Source organism: Rhagoletis zephyria, unplaced genomic scaffold (assembly GCF_001687245.7).
Source record: "Rhagoletis zephyria isolate East Lansing unplaced genomic scaffold, Rhagoletis_zephyria_1.1 Rzeph_scaffold_01000, whole genome shotgun sequence".
NCBI classification, from domain to species: Eukaryota; Metazoa; Arthropoda; class Insecta; order Diptera; family Tephritidae; genus Rhagoletis; species Rhagoletis zephyria.
The window spans coordinates 19,744-41,797 of NW_016158084.1; the positions used below are offsets into that span (position 1 = coordinate 19,744).

The following is a 22,054-nucleotide window of genomic DNA, read 5'->3' on the forward strand; positions in this document are numbered from 1 at the left end:
GCGAATTGTAGCGAAAAAAAAACACTTAAAAGGATCTGTCAATTTTTATTATTTTTTATTAAATTTCCAAAAATTCACGTAGAAGCTCTCGAGCACAATTGGCATGAACTCATTCGACCACAAATAAACCGCATGCGTATGGACCAATATACATNAATTCACGTAGAAGCTCTCGAGCACAATTGGCATGAACTCATTCGACCACAAATAAACCGCATGCGTATGGACCAATATACATACACACTTTTTTTGGTAACGAACATATGTTCCTGTTTAAATATTTACTGATCAATTCAGCTTTGATTTATGCAGATCGTTACATATGTACAAACAAATACACATATGTGTAGATGTATATCAAAATGTATGGCCAAAACAAATATGCATACATATGCCTATATAAACAAAGGATTTTCAAATGTTTGCACAATTATTTTTAATATTTTTATCAATAATTGGGTGCTGAATTAGTTCTCTTATATTCGCAATATAAACAATTTTACATAGATATGTATGTTTGTATATGACGTTTTCACTGAGCTTATTATTCCAGCCCGACACTTTTTCAACCAATTTCCCGAATTTAGCGCAACCGTTCGCACCAAAGTGCTAAGAAAAACTGAGTGTTTACGCTTTTGGCCACATTTTCGAACGCCGATCTTGCATAGCCACTCAGAAACCACTTACAAATTTATACATTTGAATACTTATGTATGTGAGTACTTCTATGCACATTGTACATACTTATAACACCCGCAATGCGTTCGTGCCTTTTACTCTGACATAAATTTGGTCCAGAGAATGGCTGGAACAATAAACAATATTAGTGGACCATTTCAAGAGAGCTACACAATTGTGGTTGGGCTGCTTATATTGCTTAGCGTCCAATTTCCTAACATCCATTATACACATGTGTAGGATCGCTTGTGATAACTGAGAAATTTTCAATAAGCTACTGGTCAATTTTGAAAACATTTAGCCCAATTAATAAACGTTTCTTCCTCTTGATTGGCGATTTTGAGATAAAACGCTAAGTGAAACCAAATCTTTCTCTTCTTGGTGTTTCCATCTGCCAATTGCACCTTTATAATAAAAATTTTTTCAAAAATTTCATCGCCATATTTGGATTTTTATTTTTTTGATCATATCATTACTGTTACGTTTAATTTTTATAATCATAAAGGATTTATGAAGGGTCATAAAATGTAGTCTTCATTACAACGGTTAAAAATTGAAAAATAACGATTATTTCTTTTTATCGGAAAAAGTAAGCGCGCCTTGGCCACACTGGAGAAGTGAAACTTACGTTAGAGATCTATTTTGTCTCTTAACCAAGATACATATGTATATATGTACATAGGTACATGCATCTGCCTTTGCTTAAGGTTATATTTTTTGCCTTTTTTTATTTAGATCCACCCCTGTTCGTTGTAACTACATTTATGTTATTCTGTTTTCCTTTATCTTCATTTGTAGCTTTATACTCTATAACAAATCGATAGTAACATCCAACAAAACCGATAAAAAAAATTCGATAACAAAATCGACGACAAATTCGATAAAAATTTCTATAGCAAAATCGATTAAAAAATCGACAAAAATATCGATAACAAAATTGAAAACAATATCGGTAACAAAATCACAAACAATATCGAGAACAAAATGACTATAAAAAATCGATAAAATATCGATAACGAAATCGAAAACGACATCGATAACAAAATCTATAACCAAATCGATAAATAATCGATAACAAAATCGACAAATAATCGATAAATAATCGATAACAAAATTTATAAATAATCGATAAAAATATCGATAACAATGTCGATAACAAAAATCGATTAGAAAATCGTTAAAATATCGATAACAATATCGATAACAAAAACCGATAAAAATATCGATTATTATATCGATAAGTCCCGAGAATTCCGAAAGTCTCTAAAATCCCAAAATAGTTCCCAGATTGAGTCTCCGTGTCTCTGTCTACGTACATCCTTTTCCCTATAATTGCCTGTATTTTAATCTTTCTTCATCTTTACTTTTATCGGTATCCTCATCCTCATCTTTTTCTTTATATTTATCTTTGTTTTTACTTTTATGTTTACCATTTTCTTCATCTACATACATATTCCCCTTCATCTTTGCCCGTATATATGTAAAGTATTTAAATTTACCTTTGTTTTTGTTTTTATTTTTTCCTTTGTCTTTATCCGTTTCTTTATCTATGTGCGTACTCACCTTTACTTTCATTATTGTATTTACATAAAGGTTATTTTCGTACCCACGTAGTTTAACACCCAAAACCCCCCTGCTGGATCCGCCACTGGTCTTTGGCTATAATCAGCCGGTAGTCATTAAATATTCCAGTTTCAGGGCCGAATAGTAACCATTTTTGCAGTTTTGTACACTGGTGCATAACTTTCAAATTTGGTACATTTTTGAAATCTGGTAAAATGAGATATTTATTACCCGTACTTCCATCATATGTATATCTAGTTAATGGTCAAGCCTACATACATATGTGTAAAGGCTTCAATGCATTGTCTAGTTTAGGTTAGGCTCCATACATTGACGGTTGTGAGTGCCCTATGTGTGACATGTACCCGTAACCGAGAGAGTGGCTAAGTACTTACAAATCATTATTCTACTGAACCAATAAAAATCCCTAATGAAGCCGAGGAGATCCAAAAGTTCCATCTCCGCTATCTCGCACAAACTGTCGAAGAAGCGTGATGCCAAGTGATTGAGGCGCTTCGACTGTTGACCCGGACATCGACACAGAAAGGGGTCAATTGACTTTTCGTCATCCTCATCCCGGCAGCTTCTGCAGATAGTACTTATTGGTATTCGCCATCAATGAAGCATTGGCATAGTAGAGTGTCCTGTGGTGACACCGCTAAAGACTCTTAGTTTCTTAAGTTTCAGTACGTCCCTCGTCTTTTTCCTACAATGTCGCGTCCATAATATTCTTGTGGTCTTACAGTCTTCCCGTTTGTTTCACAAGTCATTAGTTGCGGCCACGGTGTGCTTACTAAACGGTAGTAGTACCGAGCTATCCGCTTCTTCTCATCAGCCGACTCATACCCTTCAATATTTTTATGTCCGGGGACCTAGTGTAGAGTGAGGTTAATATGGGTCAGTGATGCCAGCGTGGTAAGTAAAACACTAGTCGCCCTTTTTATAGAGTAGATCTCTGTTTGGTGGACACTGCAATCGTTCGGTAGACGAAAGGAGAAGGGCACCGGTTGCTTGTTCCATCTTTACCCTCCCTCTGCTATTGGCAGTCCTGCATCGAATTCTTCTCTAGTCGGGAACCTAATAAATAGGTACCTTAGTATTGAAGTCCCAAAAAATGCGTAATGTAATAAGTGCGGGCTTCTATGTCAGCTTTAATTCTATTGAGCCGGCCCCATTTTATTTCAATCAGTGTTGCCGTATGCCTGAAATTTGTTGCCTCTCTGAGCCTGAGGGCACTCTGCGGGGCCGTGCCCTTCCTGAGGTGCGCTACTCACTGCTCCCGCGATATGCCAAGGCTTGCGAGTCTTTACACTTTTCCTATTAGTTTCCAGTTATTCTCTTTGCTTAGATCACTCCACCATACTAAGGACACGTGGGCTGTTATTGGTCTAATGCCTGTGATGTGCATCCCGCAGGTGCCGTACGGAGATAGTGGCCAATGCTTTCAAAAGGTAATTTTGCACGTGTAGTATGCTGCTAGGGGATTTTTTAGCTCTCTCCTCTACATCCTTTTCCAACATTACTTAATAAATATCCTGTGCCTGTGTTCGCGTTGATTACTCTGCTCTTGAGCATGTAGTCTTTCTTCTTATCAAAAACAAAATATCTCTTAAACAGAAATACAGCTGAATTTGTGCAAAGCATTTGGCACGAAGTTCGAAAGTTTCTCTTTATTAATTAAGGGAAAATTCTCTTCGCAGCATGGCAACAGTTGGAGGATTTTACTCCTGCGAAAAATAAAATCCGCTGGCAGAAAACTCCCGAAAGTATTTTAAATTGGACTGAACAACAACTCAGTTCAGACTACCATGGGAATGTGTTAGGCAGGTACAAAGGACAGCCTGCATTGCGGATACGAGGCGGGTCAAATCAGCTCCAACGAAAAATTTGAATGTCATTTAGCATATGTTAGATATTGATATCATTATTAAGGACAGTGCTTCACAGCGTGTTCTGAGTTTGAGGGTATTGAGGCTGTGGATAAACTTATCTACGGTTGTGGATGTAGCCAAGCATTCTCGAAAAAAAACCGACTACATCTGAATTTCGCTTCTCTTCGAGGAAGAACNAGCGGAGGGACCTACAGTTTTACGCCGACTCCGAACGGCGATTGTATTTTTATGAGAAGCTGTTTTTCATGGCAGAAATACACTCGGAGGTTTGCCATTGCCTGCCGAGGGACGACCGCTGTTAAGAAAAAACCTTTTTCTATATTTTTGGGATGTTGCTTTGACTAGGGCTTGAACCCAGGTGCTGATGTGTGAAAGCGCGCACTGCTTACCACTACACCACAGCGGCCGAACTTCAGTATAATGTTTCCATAAAAGAAGTAGTGGAAGGATACTCTTTCACTGAACGTTTCGAGGCGTCTATTTTTAAGTACTGACATTCAAATTAAAAAGCCTATTCGAGTACCTAATACGGCCAGGTAGACAGGTCCGGAAATTAAGACACGTACTTGCGTTAAACGATCTTGGGAACCAGAAACATCCTCATCCACACGCATAGAAATACAATGACCATTAAACTTCCAGCTGCTAGTATACGATGGAAATTGTACATAATAACTACCAATGTACGTACAAATGTACATACAAACATACATAAGTTTGTAACCTTACGGATTTATGCCTGTACAGATAAATCAGGTAAACGAAAACTGGGAAACCAAATGAATTAATACAATACATAAGCGCATAAATTTGTTAGTCGTCTGTTTGGCGTTTCAATTTCATTTCCATCCGTTGAGAAGGGTTGAGTTTGCTCATAACGAAAAACGTTTCGTTAAGTCATTCACACGCTTTAAAGTATTTCACCTTGGGTATAAAATCCGTTACGTTATACAAGGGTAGAGTCTTTGCAAAGTACATACATATGTATATATGTTTGTAGTACTTATATACACTCTGCTTCACTTGAATGGGTATGATTTTCTAAGAACCAAGCCTATATCTTTATATATAGGCATCGTGCCAGAAACTAAACGCCAAATCGCAAAAAATTATAAAGTTCAGATTTGAGCAGTAGCGTACAGAATAACGTTAAATAATAATTCACCTGATGTTGTTTCACTTATCAATACAGCTACATATTTATTGGTTAAAATTTGAATGTTTAAAATTCTTCTTCTTCTTCTGGCAGTTTGACAGTTTTCACAAGCTCGCCTGGAAAAATAGTCCGGGCAACTTCGGGCTAGTGAGAAGCAAAAATTACTCTCTCAAAGTGGCCCGAGAACCAACCAAAGAAACACAAATTCTACACTTTCGTGCTGCCGCGGGCGAGCAAAAGAAAATACTAAATATATGTATGTATGTAACCATACATATCATCGTTTAAAGTACAACACCACGTGTTGAGATTCTCTCAAAGCAAGGTCCTGACATCAAGCCATATTCATTTATATCCAAATATCGATAATTAGATAGAAAAGGTAGAGATAATTAGGGATAAAAGAGAGAACCGTGTTAAAATAAAACAGGTTTTACTCTCTCCTGTAAAATTTTGTACTTTAAACAACGATATGTGTACACTTACATTAGACCGTACCACCTTACAAGCAAACAAAAAAGTCCGCCGTACACCCTTGAATCTAAAGTATGTTTGCAAGGAAGTTCTAAATAGCCTCCAATTGGGCTCAAATTGTCTTTTTCATTATTTTGCAGCCAACGTCATGTTTTAAGATAGTGTCCAAATTAAAAGGTACTTTTTTCGGTTTCATACAAATTAATAATAATAATAGATTGGCGCTTACACATATGTTAGTGTTTGGCCGAGCTTCTCCTCCGACTTGTGGCGTGCGCCTTGATGTTGTCACACAAAGCGGAGGGACCTACAGTTTTACGCCGACTCCGAACGGCGATTGTATTTTTATGAGAAGCTGTTTTTCATGGCAGAAATACACTCGGAGGTTTGCCATTGCCTGCCGAGGGACGACCGCTGTTAAGAAAAAACCTTTTTCTATATATTTTTTTGCGATGTTGCTTTGACCAGGGCTTGAACCCAGGTGCTGATGAGTGGAAGCGCGCACTGCTTACCACTACACCACAGCGGCCGACAAATTAGGTCCACCTTAATATGAGGCCTTGAGGGCCAGTGTAGCCTAACTGACATTTCAAAAAAAAAAGTTGATAGCTCGAGGCAAGCCCTTTTAGTCTTCTTGTACTATTGTATGTAGCATCAAGTGCAATGAACTTTATAGTAAAGGGCGGCCTTTATTTTTTATAGATCCTTCTTTCTCATATTACGTACAAAAATATACATACATATATATGTTTATTTCGAAAAAGGATCTGCAACGATTTTCGGACTTGCAAATTTGGAATCCTGGGACAAATTTAAAACAAATCTGCATTAGCAGAATGTTGGTACATTTTTGAAAAACCTATTCGTGTTTGATGGTAACTGAGAACAAATTTTCTCCTCGAGACAAGAAAATCGATTTATCATACATATTTTGAGATTCGTTTGAAAAAAAAACAAGAATTGACTTGCAAAATACCTTAGACTCAGTTGTGTACTGCAATTTTTTTTTTGTTGCGGTCTACTGTCTTACATATACATAGATACATATGTGTGTGAAAAAAGAACAGTTTGGTATTCATTTGTATGTATAGAATATTTAAAAAAACTAAAGGTTGAAGTTTCCAGAGCACCATTGCCAACATTTGGTAGCATCAACATACCCATTTTTCTTTACCTTTGAAGTAGTATCACCATAATTAGAAGCTAGCCTCACAATATGATGCTGGGTCAATATTTACACTTCGTTTCGTTTCCTTCTCGAAAGCTCGCTGCATTTACATACTAAACTATTAAAATTCTGAAGACAAAATTTGCCTATTCAAGTGAAGCGGGGTGTATATACATACATATGTACTTATGTACATACAAAGTAGGTATGCAGCAGCCATAAATACGTATGCATGAATGTATGTTTATCCATGCAGGCATTGCTACCTGAATGCATTTTTCTTCTTCCTAAAGATCTTGATGGGAGAGTATAACTTCTTTATAACCTTTTGTTGTAGACTTCAACCCCCGTTTTCAACACATTTCTTAAAAATTGTTAACAAAGGTAACCTTAAGATATTATGTATGCGTGTGTGTGTGTATTTAAGCGTATTTTGAATACCTAAAAATATATTGTACTTATGGGCATACATACAGTATCGGTCATATCTATAGCACGTCATTTCAAAGTGAAATTGTTTGCCACTATTGATTATCTATTTGTTTTTAAGAAACCCTAGTTTAACAATTGGTAGAAAACTACAAAAAAGCGCAACAAATTTTCTCCTAAATTTCAAACTTTTTTCTCGGAAGTTTTAGAATTTTTTCGAGTACACAGTGGCTGCGTTTCTTTATACATTCCGGATAATCCCATTTCACAACCGGAATAAACAGAATCCGTTTGAAATATACGTTAACATATCATCAGGAACGTTCTAAAGAATAAGTAAACAAAAAAGTTTATTCCAAAAGTTCAGAATGAATAAAGAAATGCGGCCAGTTTTTTAGCCCCTTCAATTTTAGTCTGATAATGTGCAAATTTCAAGTGGCTACGAATTACCGTTGATTTTTTAGAAATTTTTTGTCGCATTGGCTTCCATATAATGAATAAACTCAATTTATTTGTATATGGAAGAGATCCCCAACACCTTTGGCGAAAAAATTCTAAAAAATCAACGGTAACTTTTAGCCACTTGAAACTTGCACATTATAGGGCTAAAATTGATTGGGCTATCAAACTGTGTATTCAAAAAATTTCCAACACTTCGGAGAAAAAAGTTTGAAATTTGGGTAATAATTTGTTGCACTTTTTTGTAGTTTTCTACAAATTGTTAAACTTGGGTTTATATGGGTTTTATTAAAGAAGGAACTGTATTTTAATTGAAAATTCTTAAAAATAAATAAATAAACATAATTGCCACACAATATCACTTTGAAATGGCGTGCTATAGATATGACCGATACTGTATGTATGTATGAACATATGCAGATACATATATGTATCTATGTACATATGTCGAGTCTTAACCGCCAAAAAGATGTAAACGAAATTTTTTCAAAATTTTTTTTTTTATGCAGAAATGCATCTAGATGCTCTGGGAATGTTTCAGCGTCAAAAAGAGATTTTGAAAAAAATGTCGCTAACCTACATACATCTTTTCAACGGTTACAGGCTAACCTAATATTGGCGGCTTGCGTTTTGGTACGCATGCCGTCGAGTTTGTTTTTTTGCGTCACCCGAAATTGACTTGCATGCATTTGCATTTGATTTCATTTAGCGAAACGTCAAATCAAAATGTCACGCAGAACAAAAATTGGAAATTGAGTTAGCTTCATACGCACGCCGTTCAATTCCGGTTGATCTCATACAAGTTGCATTTGTATGAGAAATTTTTGACAATAAATTGGCGGCGTGCGTGAATATTAGGTTAGCCTGTTAGGGCTCGATATTTACATACATATGTACATATGTATGTACATATATTCTTTGTAGGTACAATTCTTGCAAGATCTAATTGTAGAGGTAAAGTATGTATTGTAAATTTATGTAGTAAGTCCACATTGTTGTTCTAGGAGAATGTCCTAGCTCTAACAAAATCGTCCTGCCGCATAAAAAAATAGTAGAAAATATGTCGTTAACTATAAGCAGAGTGCCAACTAAAATTCAGTGGGATATTTTAAGTACAAATGCGTTAGCTATATATAAATGCATGAGATACAGTTTTTTCCATGATATAATCCCATTCTATATGACCTCAATTGTGTAATTTTTTTTTATTTTCATATAAATTTTTAAATTTAGTTAAAATACCGATAAATTTACACACAAATTTACAAAGAATTTAAAAATTTTTGCTTATAGAATATGTATGTATTCATTATTTTTTTATAGAAAATATTAAACTGTTCATCTGGTAACACTTTCCCTTTATCGTTCTTTATTCCGAATTTTAGGAAACGACCAGAAAGCTACAAAAGAGCAACGAACTGCCGTTGCGAATTAACGAACTGAATACATTTTCGGGTGCAATTTTTACCAGCAAAATTCTTATACTTCTACTAATGTATTTACAAAAACACTATAACAATGCATTTTCCCTCCACAACTGGAATACACAAAGACAGTCTCCGCGCCAAGAAACAGCTGCCTTTTAAAAAGAAACCGCCCTGAATAGGTACTACTTTTTCTGCCTGAGCGGAGGAATATTCCTACTCGTTGTTCTGCCAAAGTATAAATAGAAGGCTGCAAACATGGAAATTTCACAGTTGTTGGCGAATAGTCGTGCAGTGCGGATCGTTTTGTTAAAGTGAAAAAAAGTAAAAGGAGATACATACATACATACATACATATATTCCAGTGTGACGCAGCAGTGTAGCAGATCTGAGCTGAATCATCAATGTCCAAGGCCAACACTAATGTGAAGGTGTGTGTGTGTAACAGAAAAGTATAGATATACATATATAAAATTAAGACAAAGGAACGCAGATGAAATTAAAGGCATACAAAAATACGCTGTGAAAGTTTAAAATAAACTAGCGTGCAATAAGATTGTTACAAAAATCTTTTAAAGCTAAAAATGGTAGCAGTTTATGAAAATAATTTTGTTGAAGAAGACCCAACAACACTATGTGGTTGGGTGCGTAATTTCCGTATAAAACGATCACAAATGAAACGAAAGCTACGTGGCAATTTACGTGTGAATGCAATGTTAAATACGGCATTGCTCACAGCCGAAGCTGAATTGCGTCGCAAACAAAGGGAACGTTTTTGTCGCTGGGCGGAGTTTCAAGCAAAATTGGATGGTAATTATACCACCAACACTTATATAAAGGCCGATATGTCTGACGAAGAAGAAGCCGAGCGACGTGAAAAAATCGATAATTTGTGGAAAAGTGAGCTGAGTGACCTGGATTCATTTATGCGTTCGTTGAGTAGTACTAATAGAATTTGTGATGCAAAAACGATGGCATATGAGAATGAATATGATGTAAAAAGTGATAATTGCAATGTGCTACATACCATTGCAGTAGTTAGTTGATAGTTGTTAAAAAACAAATTTGTCATGTGATTAAATTATGTAGCTGATGATATTTGTTGCAGATGTCTAAAAACTGTATCTATGTATGTATATTTAGTATAGTTTTATCATGCAAGTTTTTCATTTGCAGTCATCGAAGCATCGTACAAATATCTACTTCCACAATGTGAAAAACCGAGAGAGTTGACACCATTTACTTACTGGTAGGCAAAACTAGCAAGCCTGGGCTGGGCATGCCCCTGTTCTGGGAGCCTGGTGTGGTGGTGGTGGTGCTGCGCACGCACGACTGATGTGTGGAAGATTAGCTCAGATGTTGCTTAATCGGTTCGTAAATTTATCATTTACACAAATATATATAACTTGCGATGTATGTATGTATCTATATATTATACGTGAGTAGACTATTTCACAAAGCGAAAAATGTAAAGCCGGACGCCATTTTGTTTTACGTAACTGCCGTTTCGCGTTCTCGTTACTCGGCGGCCATGTTGGACTCCGAATAACGAGTGCGCATTAATCGATATTTTTGTTGCATGGTTGTGAAATTATATACATACGTACATAGCTCGAAATTTAATTGATTCTAAGACTTTTTCAAATTTCTTGCAATAATTTGGCATATTTTTGACAAAATTAATGGATCGTGTGAGTTAGATATAAAAAGCGAAGTTCCAGTGCTTTTTTTTTTGTAGCTTTGAGAACTTGAAAGTCCAAATTAATTTGCTGACGACACTGATTTCCAGTGTGTATAACTGTTTCCAATGCAAGGCTTAAGAGCGAAATACACCACACAAGCGGTTTGACAAACCAAGCGAAATTTCCCTTTGCTTCAAGCCATTTGTGCTGTGTATGGGGGTGTTTGAAGGTTTGACAAACCGCCGTCAAACCTTCAAACACCCCCATACACAGCACAAATGGCTTGAAGCAAAGGGAAATTTCGCTTGGTTTGTCAAACCGCTTGTGTGGTGTATTTCGCTCTTTATTGTAGAAAATTGAAGTTGATTCAAACAGCCTTGCTGATAATTCTACTAACTTGTTCGCGAAGAAATTTTTAAATAATTTGGCATATTCGAAAAATTGTTGGCTCCTGCGAATTAAAAACGAGAAGCGAGGTTTGCTGATGTCACTGATTCCAGTGTGTATAACAGTTTCCAATGCAATGTTTTTTTGTTGTTGTAGAAATATGATTGATTCAAACAGCCTTGCTGACAATTCTACTAAAGAGCGAAATACACCACACAAGCGGTTTGTCAAACCGCTTGTGTGGTGTATTTCGCTCTTAACTTGTTTACAAAGAGCTTTGTTATAAATTTTTTGAAATAATTGGCATACTTTTCGAAGAATTTAATCACTGATTCCAGTGTGTATAACAGTTTCCAATGCAATGCATTGCCTGTGGTGGTGTAGAAACGAGATGGCAATAGCAGCTTTACTTTTTCGCTTTCGAGTTGATGTAGAAAGTACGCAAGCGTGATGAGTACACGTGAAGTACCTGAAAAGTAGGTATGATTCATATTGAATCAATTGTGATGTTCCTAGGAAATAATTATAAATATGTAAAGATTTACTCGTTTTAGAAATTTTATTCCAATTTTGTCATATCAAAATAGGCAGAACTGATTTGAAAGAATAAAAAATAATTAAAATTGTTAAACAAATTTGTAGTGTAAATTTATTTTCCAAGTTGCAAAATTACCACCATAAATGCAATTTTGTTTTACAGTTCGTTTTTTGGCGATTTAACGTATGACGTAAATCCATCCAGTCTATGGTAATGTGAAAGTTATGATCCAACAACAGAGTGAGTGAGCTAAAACAGAGGGAACATAGAAATTCTACACAAATTGCTGTGGTTGGTGCTAATGTACTTCGGAGCTATCCGGAATGTGAATGTGGCGAAGGCGGTATGAGCTACCTCGATGTACTACAGTTGCAGTTAGTCTGGTCAGTTCAGTACGTGCACCCCCATATCTAAAGTGAAGGTGACATTCTGCGAGAATTTGTAGCAAAGCGTATAGCAGCTGGGACATCAGTTGTAAGCCATACTCGTCCATTAACCACGACAGTCAGCATACACAGTGTTAAGAATGAATATGAAAGAAATGAACAAGTGGAGCGTGGCGGGGACAATATTAGCCAACTACCATCTATATCTGATTGCGAATGGTATACACAAATATTTGCGTAGAAAAATCTTTCGATTTCAGCAATACGAAACAGTTGAACGTGCCTGTTCGTATTTCCTTAACAAACAACACAAGCAACGTCCAAAAGGGGAGTGTTTTTCATATGTGATGAGGCGAGTCTGCTCCTACCATAAGAGAAGTCTGAAATTTGCCCCTATTTAGAGATGACTGGTCGGTCGTCAGATACAGAGGTCGATTTTTGTTGTGCAAGCGTGCCGTAAGCCCAATGGATTTTCTCTGCAAAACTTACCATTATTTACAGAGTGTGGCTGAAATAGTTGCTTGGGCCTTGAAATATCACTGATAAAAGACTTCTAGCGCTGACTAAAGAGATGGCCTGTTTCTCCATTTTTCGTATTTTTTTTTTTTTCGTTCTTCGTTTCTTTCCTCTCTGTTTAAAATTTTGTTACAGCGATACGACGCAGTTGAACGGTTCCTGTGTGTATCGAGTCGGTCATTCATATTCATCATACAAATCTCTGCAAACACAACTTCCTAACCGTTGCGTATATTAAAGTTTCTGGCATAAACAAGCTGGGTATTGAGGAGAGCGTTGAGGTCTGTTAAGAGAAGCCAACCCAAATTATCGTAGACTTCTAACACTGCACGGGCAGATGGATTTGAGTATTTAAAAACTACAAATCAAATAGTTTATACTCATTTCGAGAAAAATGAGCCATCTAGAAACTTTTCTTTTTTTGGTTTTTACAGCGATACACCACAGTAATTTATGCTTGTGCGTATCCTGGCGGTTAAGACAGAGCTGTTGGCAGTTAGAGCCTTCATGCCTTCACCCATTAGAAACTTCGAAGTGGTGAGGTTAGGTACAACATATCTTGCACTAATTTATACCATTACAGCATCAAGAAAGGGAATCCAAAACATGACCAACCATAAATTATAGGCCACCAGCAATGGGTACTCATCGAACGACCGACATACCAGCGGGTATTTCAACGGACTTAACTATTTTAAAGTGATTTTCTTTTAGCGATGTGACACAGTTGAACGTGCCTGTGTGCATCTGGGGTCCTCTGAGCACAGCGAAAGATTTAATAGAACTGCACCAATTTATATCATCAGATTGTAAAGCGTTGAGAGCAACACGACATTGTTCCGATCTTTTTCGCTTGTAAGCACTATTGCAAATTTTCACTTCACTAATCCATGATTTGTAGGAAATAATGCAATACAGTTGAACGTACCTGAGTTTGCATAGGATATCATCAATACAGCAATAATATATATGCTTTATTTGGCAAGAAATTTAAGCTATTAGCCTAGTGTGTAAGGACGATTTAGCCAATATTTTTATGCTGGCTAAGACTTCCGTGCTCACTAAGCTAATAGCTTCAATTTCTGCTCAAATAATACGCGCCTAATGTTAAAATCTGGGCCTAACGAAAACACTGACAGCAACACGACATTGTTCAGAACTTTTTCGCTCGTAAGCACTATTGCAAATTTTCTCTTCACTAATCCATGATTTATAGGAAACAATGCAATACAGTTGAACGTACCTGAGTTTGCATAGGATATCATCAATACAGCTAAAATCTTAAAATCTGACGTAATGATCATGGCCACAACAAAACATAGAGAGCAACAACCATATTGTTTCGATCATATGCGATTGTAAGAACAAATACGATTTTCTTTTCACTAATGATAATTTGTAGGAAAAGATGCGACACAGTTGAACGTGCCTGCGTGCATCTACATAGAAACATCGTACGACCTGAGAAGCTTTTCACTGAGAAAATTTCACTTCCCCGTAACACCATATTGAGCGCAAGCAACACAAATTGTTTAAATCTTAACGACCGTAAGACGGATTCAAATTTTCTCTTAACTAATGCATACTTTGTAGGAAGTGTATTCCATCCACGTTGTATATTCACTGATTCAGCAACACGACCTACAAACTTAAGTACACCAGTGAGAAAACGTCGTAGAGAGGGCATCCTAATGTTTAAAAGTGGCAAAGGCAATCGTGTAACACAGTTGACCGTACCTGAGTATGCATAGGAAATCATCAGTACAGCAATAATAGTAAAATCTAACGTAATGATCATGGACAACACGAAAATATTGGGCGCAACACGACATTGTTCCGATCTTGTTTGCTCGTAAGGACAATTGCAAATTTTCTCTTCACTAATCCATGATTTGTAGGAAACAATGCAACACAGTTGAACGTACCTGAGTTTGCATAGGAAATCATCAATACAGCAGTAACCTTAAAGGCTAAGCTAATATATGGGCATCACAAAACATTGAGAGCAACATCACACTGTTTCGATCATATACGATTGTAAGAAAAAAATGCGATTTTCTTTTGACTAATGCATAATTTGTAGGAAAAGATGCGACGCAGTTGAACGTGCCTGCGTGCATCTACATATGTATGTAGATACAACGTAAGACCTGCCAAGATTTGAGAATTGTGTTTCCCGTAGCACCAATATACCTACCTTATTGAGAGCACACAAACTGTTTGAACCTTATCGATCGTAAGGCGTATGGTAATTTTCTCTTAACTAATTCATAATTTGTAGAAAGTGTCTATTCCATCGGCGTTGTATTCACTGATTCAACAACAAGGCTGCAATCTAAAGTATACCATTGACAAAAAACAAAAAAAAAAACGTCGAAGAGAGGGCATCCTTATGTTTAAAAATGGCAAAAGGGAATCGTGCCAAATTACTAGATGATTGCTGTTTTCATCGGAGATAGGTAGATTTTAATATCTGCAGTAATATTATTTTCCAGTTCCTAGCGCAGAAGAGTTGAAACACCAGGCCATGCATGTCTAGGCGTATTTGGCTCGATTGGGGGAAACACAAGCAGAAAGTCTTACGCTCCTAAGTACCTACCAATCATCTACTTATATCAAATGTTTATTTTTGAGTTGTGAACCACACACACACACATACAAAAAAAAAGAGAAGCAGTTTTACATATTTTACAGCGGTACGACGCAGTTGATCGGTGCCTGCGTGTGCCTAACTCCGTTGAAAGTTTCCACTGGCAAAACAACCTTTGTTTAGCAGTTAATAATAAGCCAACTCTTTGGAAATCGCTGAATATGCTGGTTCCAATAGAAGACCCGTTGAACTAATTTGCAAACAAAGAGTAATGTACAATTCCTTGCATTAGATTAACACATTTCTTGTAGATACAAAAACCACCTGCATAATCCAATAATGAGAAGGAATGCAACGCACCTCTGTGCACAAGAGATGGAGTTCCAAAAGTGTTTGCCTTTAGTTTACCAACTTGGCGTGTAAAATTAAGAAAAAAAATCAATTTTGAATTGTTTACATTTTTGGAGACACAGTTATATTTCCAATTTTTTTCCAGAAACTTTACCGAGCTGTGACTCGAGCTTTATTTAAAAGGATCTTTTTTAATTTTTTGGCAATAAGGGAATCATGCCAACAGCAGGTGACCAATCAGCGAAACATTATAAAAATATCAACGGCGACGATAACTTTGAATTTGAACTGTTTTACATTGCATGCCGATTTCTAAATGAATATTGTGAAGAATCTGCAATTTTGAACATTTTTCTCTGGTATATTTTTTTCTCGGAAACGTACGTTATTTTTTTCGTTATAATTTATAGCGATATGACGCAGTTGATCTGTGCCTGCGTATATCTCATCTGTATACTGGCTATAGGGAATCAAGCCATACGACACTCGGTAACAACGCGCACATCGCGTCCTCACACCGATGAATAATTTTATTACCTAATGCGTAACGAAAGGCGACCAAAGCGAATTTTCAACCGTACTTGAGGAGCTCAAGACAGTTTCCGTTTGTGCCACGGGTAAAATGCAAATCCCTTCAATAAACTCAACATTTCAACATAACTTTGTACATCAATCAACATAACTTTGAACAATTAACATTTCCCGGGCGTATCGTGCCACGCAACACAAAAACACGAAATAGTTTATTTACCTATTACAGCGATATGATACAGTTGAACCGTTCCTGTACATATCTTTAGCAGTAGCATATCAAATCGGTCGGGTCACTGTCAACTACTAAGGGCTTTATGGTAAAACCACCAAGAAGTAGACGGCAACTAACGGTATAGTCCGCTTTGAGTATCGGCTCGTCGGGCAACAGTTGGAATACTGCTGGAAGGAAGGTGCTTTCTCTATGAAGCTTTCTTCTATTTAATTTATTTACAGTTTGATGGCATTTGTCCAATTTATTCGAAATATGCAAGGGAATCAAATACTTGCGGCGCAACATAACACTTCTCTCTCAATTAGAAACAAATTTAACGAAGCGGAGGCGTTCTCACTCAATTGTAATACATACATATATACAACTAAGGATCCTGTTAGCTGAATCACGACTGAGGTCATACTTGAAATATCCCATTTTATTTAAATAGTCTATTTGCAGTATACAAATTCAAATGCGGTTAAATACAATTTTAACTATGACATCGTCGCATCCATGTGGCATACAGATAATTTTGCTGTTGATATTTCTGGCGGCATTGCACGCATCCAGATGATCGTTAAAGGGAATCAAACGATACAACTAGAAGTGGCCGTCCATATAAATATCATTCAACAACTGAGCAATCAATCAATTACGCCTACATCAAATTTGTTCTAAATGTGCACTTTTCATCTAGTATCCCGAGTGCGTGCAGTTAGTCACACTTCAGCATTTTTGGTGCATTAATTACATCGTTGGTATTCCTCTACTTTCTTTTGTTATGTGCGAATCCGTACGAGTCATAACTGCCAACCCCCTGGCAGCCCCTGTCAATCCCTTGACAGCCCCTGCCAATCCCTTGGCAGCCCCTGTCAATCCCTTGACAGTGAGCAAACACACGAAGAGCTCTGAAGAATATGGCCCATAAGCGGGCGAAGAAATGTTTCAAAAGGGAATCGATGAAACACGCGTAAGACTTGTTACGGTTCGTTCAATGTGCATAAACTTGTATTATTTACAGGTCACTTGTTGTGACTAACTTGCGAGTCATATACACACATAATTGACTCATCTCTACTACTGCATGTACATAGTATACAGATGAACAAGATGCCTCAAAGAACAATTGAGCAGGCAAACAACAACACTCAACACATCTAGTTAACATATCAACTATGTGTAACTACTTAATCTTACATATGTATTTAATGTACTGCATACATACATATATGGTTAAAATTGTAACAACCAAAAATTTTGAAATCCTTGCTTTTACACTTTTAGTTTCTTCTTTTGTTAGAATAACTTTTTCTGTTAAGATACCTTAAAAAAAGTATTGTATTCCCATTTTTCTGTTGACCGAAATTCAATTATGTGCAAGGTTTTTGTAAAAGAATCTAGATGCAATTAATTTTTCTACTACATACATACCTTGATTATGTAAGACAATAGTTTATATTGCAGACAAAAAAAAAAAATAGTATACCCAGCTGTATGAAGTAGTAGAAAATCCTTGTACTATATGCCTAGTGCATAAAACATGAATTCAAAATTCAAAATGTAAATGTTTAATAATGATTTAAAAATTTTTAATTTGAGAATACCTCCCTCATGTTGATGAAATATCACATTTTTTTTGCATTGTAATGTTTAAACATTTTATTCTAATCCTTATATTCATGCTATGTAAAATTTTTTAAATTTTAACTTACCTGACATGTAAAATTCATCAGAAAATTTTATTCTTTTTAACTATATTTTGGTACATGGCACAATGCTGTGAAACCTTAAGATACATCCGCCAACTCATTCCATGTAAAAAGTTTTAATAATCTTGTTATATGAAATGTAAACTTTTTTTGCGAAATGTAATTTCTTAATTTCTAACTATTTTGATACATATAGCCGAGTTTCATGTAAAGATTTTCAATATTTTTAACTTATAACTTGACATGTAAAATTCTTTAGAAAATGTAAATTTTTGATGCATTAACTGACTTGGCATACACGGCACAAACCTATGAAACCTACATACTTCTACAAGATCAAGCCCTGTGACCAGTAAATGAGAGAGACAGAGAGAGAGAGAGCAAGGTGTCCTTTAGTCTTACAATCAATTTTGCGGTATGATGCAGCGCAGCATCATTTTGGCAGCCGAGAGATTTACATCTGATCGCACTGGGTGATTCTATCTACACAACACATATTGAAAGCAAGAATTTAAAAAAGCAGGAGGGAGTGCAAGTCAAACACAGCTTAGTTCACATAGGGAAAGAAAAACATCCAACACAATCAACCGTTCGATTCAGGGAATCGAATCAATCAAGTATGAGAGCAAACGAGAGGGATCCTAGTAAATCTTTATAATCATTCATTCGACTGTACCAACTATGGCGCACGCGTTCTTAACATACATACATACATATCGTATAGTTCGTGGTGTGTAGTAAGCCCTTTGCCTAGCCTTACTTGCAGTTCCATACCGAACGAATAAATGAGCGGCGCATACGCATACGCATATTTTGAAAGTCAGCTGAGCTTCAGGCAGTTTCGTCCGATTCGAATTTATTCAAGTTCCGATGTTCACGTGTACATCCCATTCACATCTATTGTCCTATGTGTACTTCACTGCAAGCATGCGCGCGCACGCACACCTACGCACATACATACTAATTACCAACAATTACAAACAGCACACGCGATTTATTGCTTCAAGCCAGAGTCCTTACGTTTGGCCAGTACCTGTTACCAGATAATACTATACTGCCTTCTTCTAAATACATTTTGGGGATAATTTTATTTACGACGATGCTGAAATTCATCTACATTCCTGTAAAATCTTTTCGAATTATGTACATTACCAAGACGCATACTACGTATGGGGTTTCGTTTATATACATACATACATATATGTACCTACATACATCGTGCGGACTAGACTGTATAAATCCAACGAGACTCTAAAGTGAGGATTGAGTGCGCACTTCAATAGATCCGATCCTGGCTGTACGGGTGTGGTCTGGTTGTATGCATTAAACTGTGTGCTCGGCTGTGCGTTCCATTGCAGTGGCTAGGGTTCTATGGCTCAAGCAGAGGCTACGGCGGCATGTATTGCTTTGCAGAAAGTATGAGGACAAAACTATCAATCACTAATGGGTCGACCGATCTTTTTCGCTTATAACGACTGGGATATATTCAAATTCTGATATTCACTACACAAGAGTATGGGTGTTGTTCTTGTATGTTCGGTGTTCATCTTCATCATTCTTAATCCATCACTTGTAACTTGGAGAAACAGACAGAGAGAGAGAGAGAGAGAGACAGAGAGAAAGCGTCCTTGCAATCCTATCAATCTTCTAAGTACCTTAAGTAGCTTATTCTGGGACGTCAGTTTTTTTATTTACACATCTTGCGAAGTCAACCAAGTTTAATTGGGAAGGCAGTAATTGAATTAGCAAACATATACAGCGAAAGTTCTACATGTTTTGACGGCGGCGTGGGATTCCAAGTATTGACGGCAGCGTGGGATACCAAGTTGAGACTGCGGCGTGGGAACCAAGCATTGACGGCGGCGTGGGATACCAAGTATTGACCGCGGCGTGGGATATCTAGTATTGACGGCGGCGTGGGAATGTGCGACGTGGGACTAGCAGCGGTTCATCGTGGGGTTGTAATTTTTATTTCTTCGGGGGAATAGTTGAGACGGCGGCGAGGGAAACCAAGTTGTGACGGCGGCGTGGGAAACCAAGTGGTGACGGCGGCGAGGGAAACCAAGTTGAGACGGCGGCGAGGGAAACCAAGTTGTGACGGCGGCGTGGGATACCAAGTTGAGACTGCGGCGTGGGATACCAAGTTGAGACGGCGGCGTGGGATGCCAAGTGGTGACGGCGGCGTGGGATCCCCTTCTAGACGGCAGCGTGGGAACTTCATCGATGGACTTCAAAAATTTCTCATATTGGCACTGCCTGTTTTACCCAGCTTTGTTGGTTCCTTGCTAAAACTCTGATGCACTTGGAAATAATAGTCAACCGTCATTTTTTCTTATCCACATTTCGCTAACAAAAATTACGATTAGGCAGAGTTGAGTTTAGTTTTTTTTTACTTAATTCCTTCGAATTTAGAATGCTGATAAACTAGGAAATATTTATTGCAAAATGTACAAGACCCTAAAAGCTGGCTAGATGCTGAAAAGCTTCGAATATAAATTTAAAGAAGGGGGGACCAATATAAGCACCATAAAAGCAAATTGTGTAGAATTTTGTAGGCAGGTTTTTATTGATTTTAATTTTGTGTTTGTTTTATTAAAATAAATGTAATGTTTTTCGAAAAAATGAATTATAAAATGTTTTAAATAATTACGGAATAAACAGGATACTTACACTTGTAATTTGAAGAAAAAAAAAGAAATCGTGTTTAATAATTTGCGTTGGGTGACTTCAAGGGTTATAAAGATAACGATCATTACTATGCTGATAAAACTAGAAAATATTTTATTTTAAATGTTACAAGCACAACACCTTAAAAGCTTCGAATATAAATTTTAAAAAGGGGGACCAATATAAGCATCATAAGAGCAAATTGTGTAGAATTTGTAGGCAGATTTCAATTTTTATTTTACCTTTTTGTTTTATTAAAATAAATGTTAATGTTTTTTGGAAGAAATTAATTAAAAATGTTTTAATAATTGCGGAATAAACAGGATGTATACACTTTCAGTTAAAAAAATCGTGTTTAATTTATTTCGTTGGGTGACTACAAGAGGGTTGGTTGTAAGGGTCGGCATGTTGGTAAGTGAAATCCTTCTAGTTGTGGACAAGATGCATTAAAAGGCATTGTAGCTCATTCAAGTAGCGATATGGGTTGTATTCGAGCTTCAATAAATGCGGCAGAGTCACCCTTTTATGAAGAACCATCTCCCTGCAGGCGAAAATACCGGCGACTGCATCACACGTTCCGGGAGCAAAAATTTGACAATCGGTTGCTCATCACCAGCAAAGCAAGGGTGCGTTCAGAAATGCATCAAGCCAAAGCATCAGTATCTTTTATTTCTAAACTACAATTGATCGAAATATCTTATTTACGCAACTAAGTTCTGATTCGGCTTATAACCATTGTTGCGCATATTCGACATTCCTATCAATTATACAGCCTCATTGCGAGAGTCGTGCCGAATGCAAGTCGTTTTTCGAGAGTCGAATCGTATCGAAAATTTAGCGTCATTGCCTAAAATTTCCACTCGACTAGTGTATTAAAACGGAAGAACTTGGCAGCACTGCATAGTTTTCGGCAATTTTCGTCGTTAACTTATTTCAGCACGACAGTATACAAGCTAATGTTGTCGAGTCGTACAATTCAGCCTAATTTACGACTTACGCAATGAGGCTGATAGTTTAGAAATAAAAGAGACTGATGCTTTGGCTTGATGCATTTCTGAACGCACCCCAAATACCATAGAAAACTTTTTACTGTACAATTTTTGCAACATTGCAGTACATTACCAGTTGAGCGCCGGCAGTAGAGCTTCAGGAAAGCAACAGATGAAATATTGCGGTAGTTATAACGCATCTCTGAACGCACACATGGTAATAGTACTGAGTCCACTTTGCAGCCAAT

At 36.9% G+C, this 22,054-nt stretch overlaps 1 protein-coding gene and 1 long non-coding RNA gene across 6 annotated transcripts; one reads left to right on the plus strand and one right to left on the minus strand.

The window, feature by feature from the left end:
- The first annotated feature begins 7,300 nt into the window (after window positions 1-7,300).
- LOC108362390 (uncharacterized) lies at window positions 7,301-15,404 on the plus strand. Of its 5 annotated transcripts, XR_001847457.1 has the most exons (5): window positions 7,301-7,315; window positions 9,205-9,674; window positions 10,420-10,613; window positions 11,651-11,788; window positions 12,013-15,404. XR_001847457.1 is itself a non-coding variant. In XM_017615327.1 (1 exon), exon 1 carries the CDS (start codon window positions 9,828-9,830, stop codon window positions 10,287-10,289), a length of 462 nt encoding a protein of 153 aa, XP_017470816.1. In that variant the 5' UTR covers window positions 9,681-9,827; the 3' UTR covers window positions 10,290-10,413. The 5 variants fall into 5 exon arrangements, 1 of the variants encoding a protein (XP_017470816.1); XR_001847458.1 differs by lacking the exons at window positions 7,301-7,315; window positions 11,651-11,788 and having other exon boundaries at window positions 9,491-9,674; XR_001847456.1 differs by lacking the exons at window positions 7,301-7,315; window positions 9,205-9,674; window positions 11,651-11,788 and adding an exon at window positions 9,681-10,143 and having other exon boundaries at window positions 10,420-10,681.
- Window positions 10,978-21,701, minus strand: LOC108362391 (uncharacterized). Its single transcript, XR_001847459.1, has 2 exons — window positions 21,588-21,701; window positions 10,978-11,058 (listed from the first exon to the last, which is right to left on the minus strand). It is a non-coding gene; the product is annotated as an uncharacterized LOC108362391 (long non-coding RNA).
- Window positions 21,702-22,054: the final 353 nt, after the last annotated feature.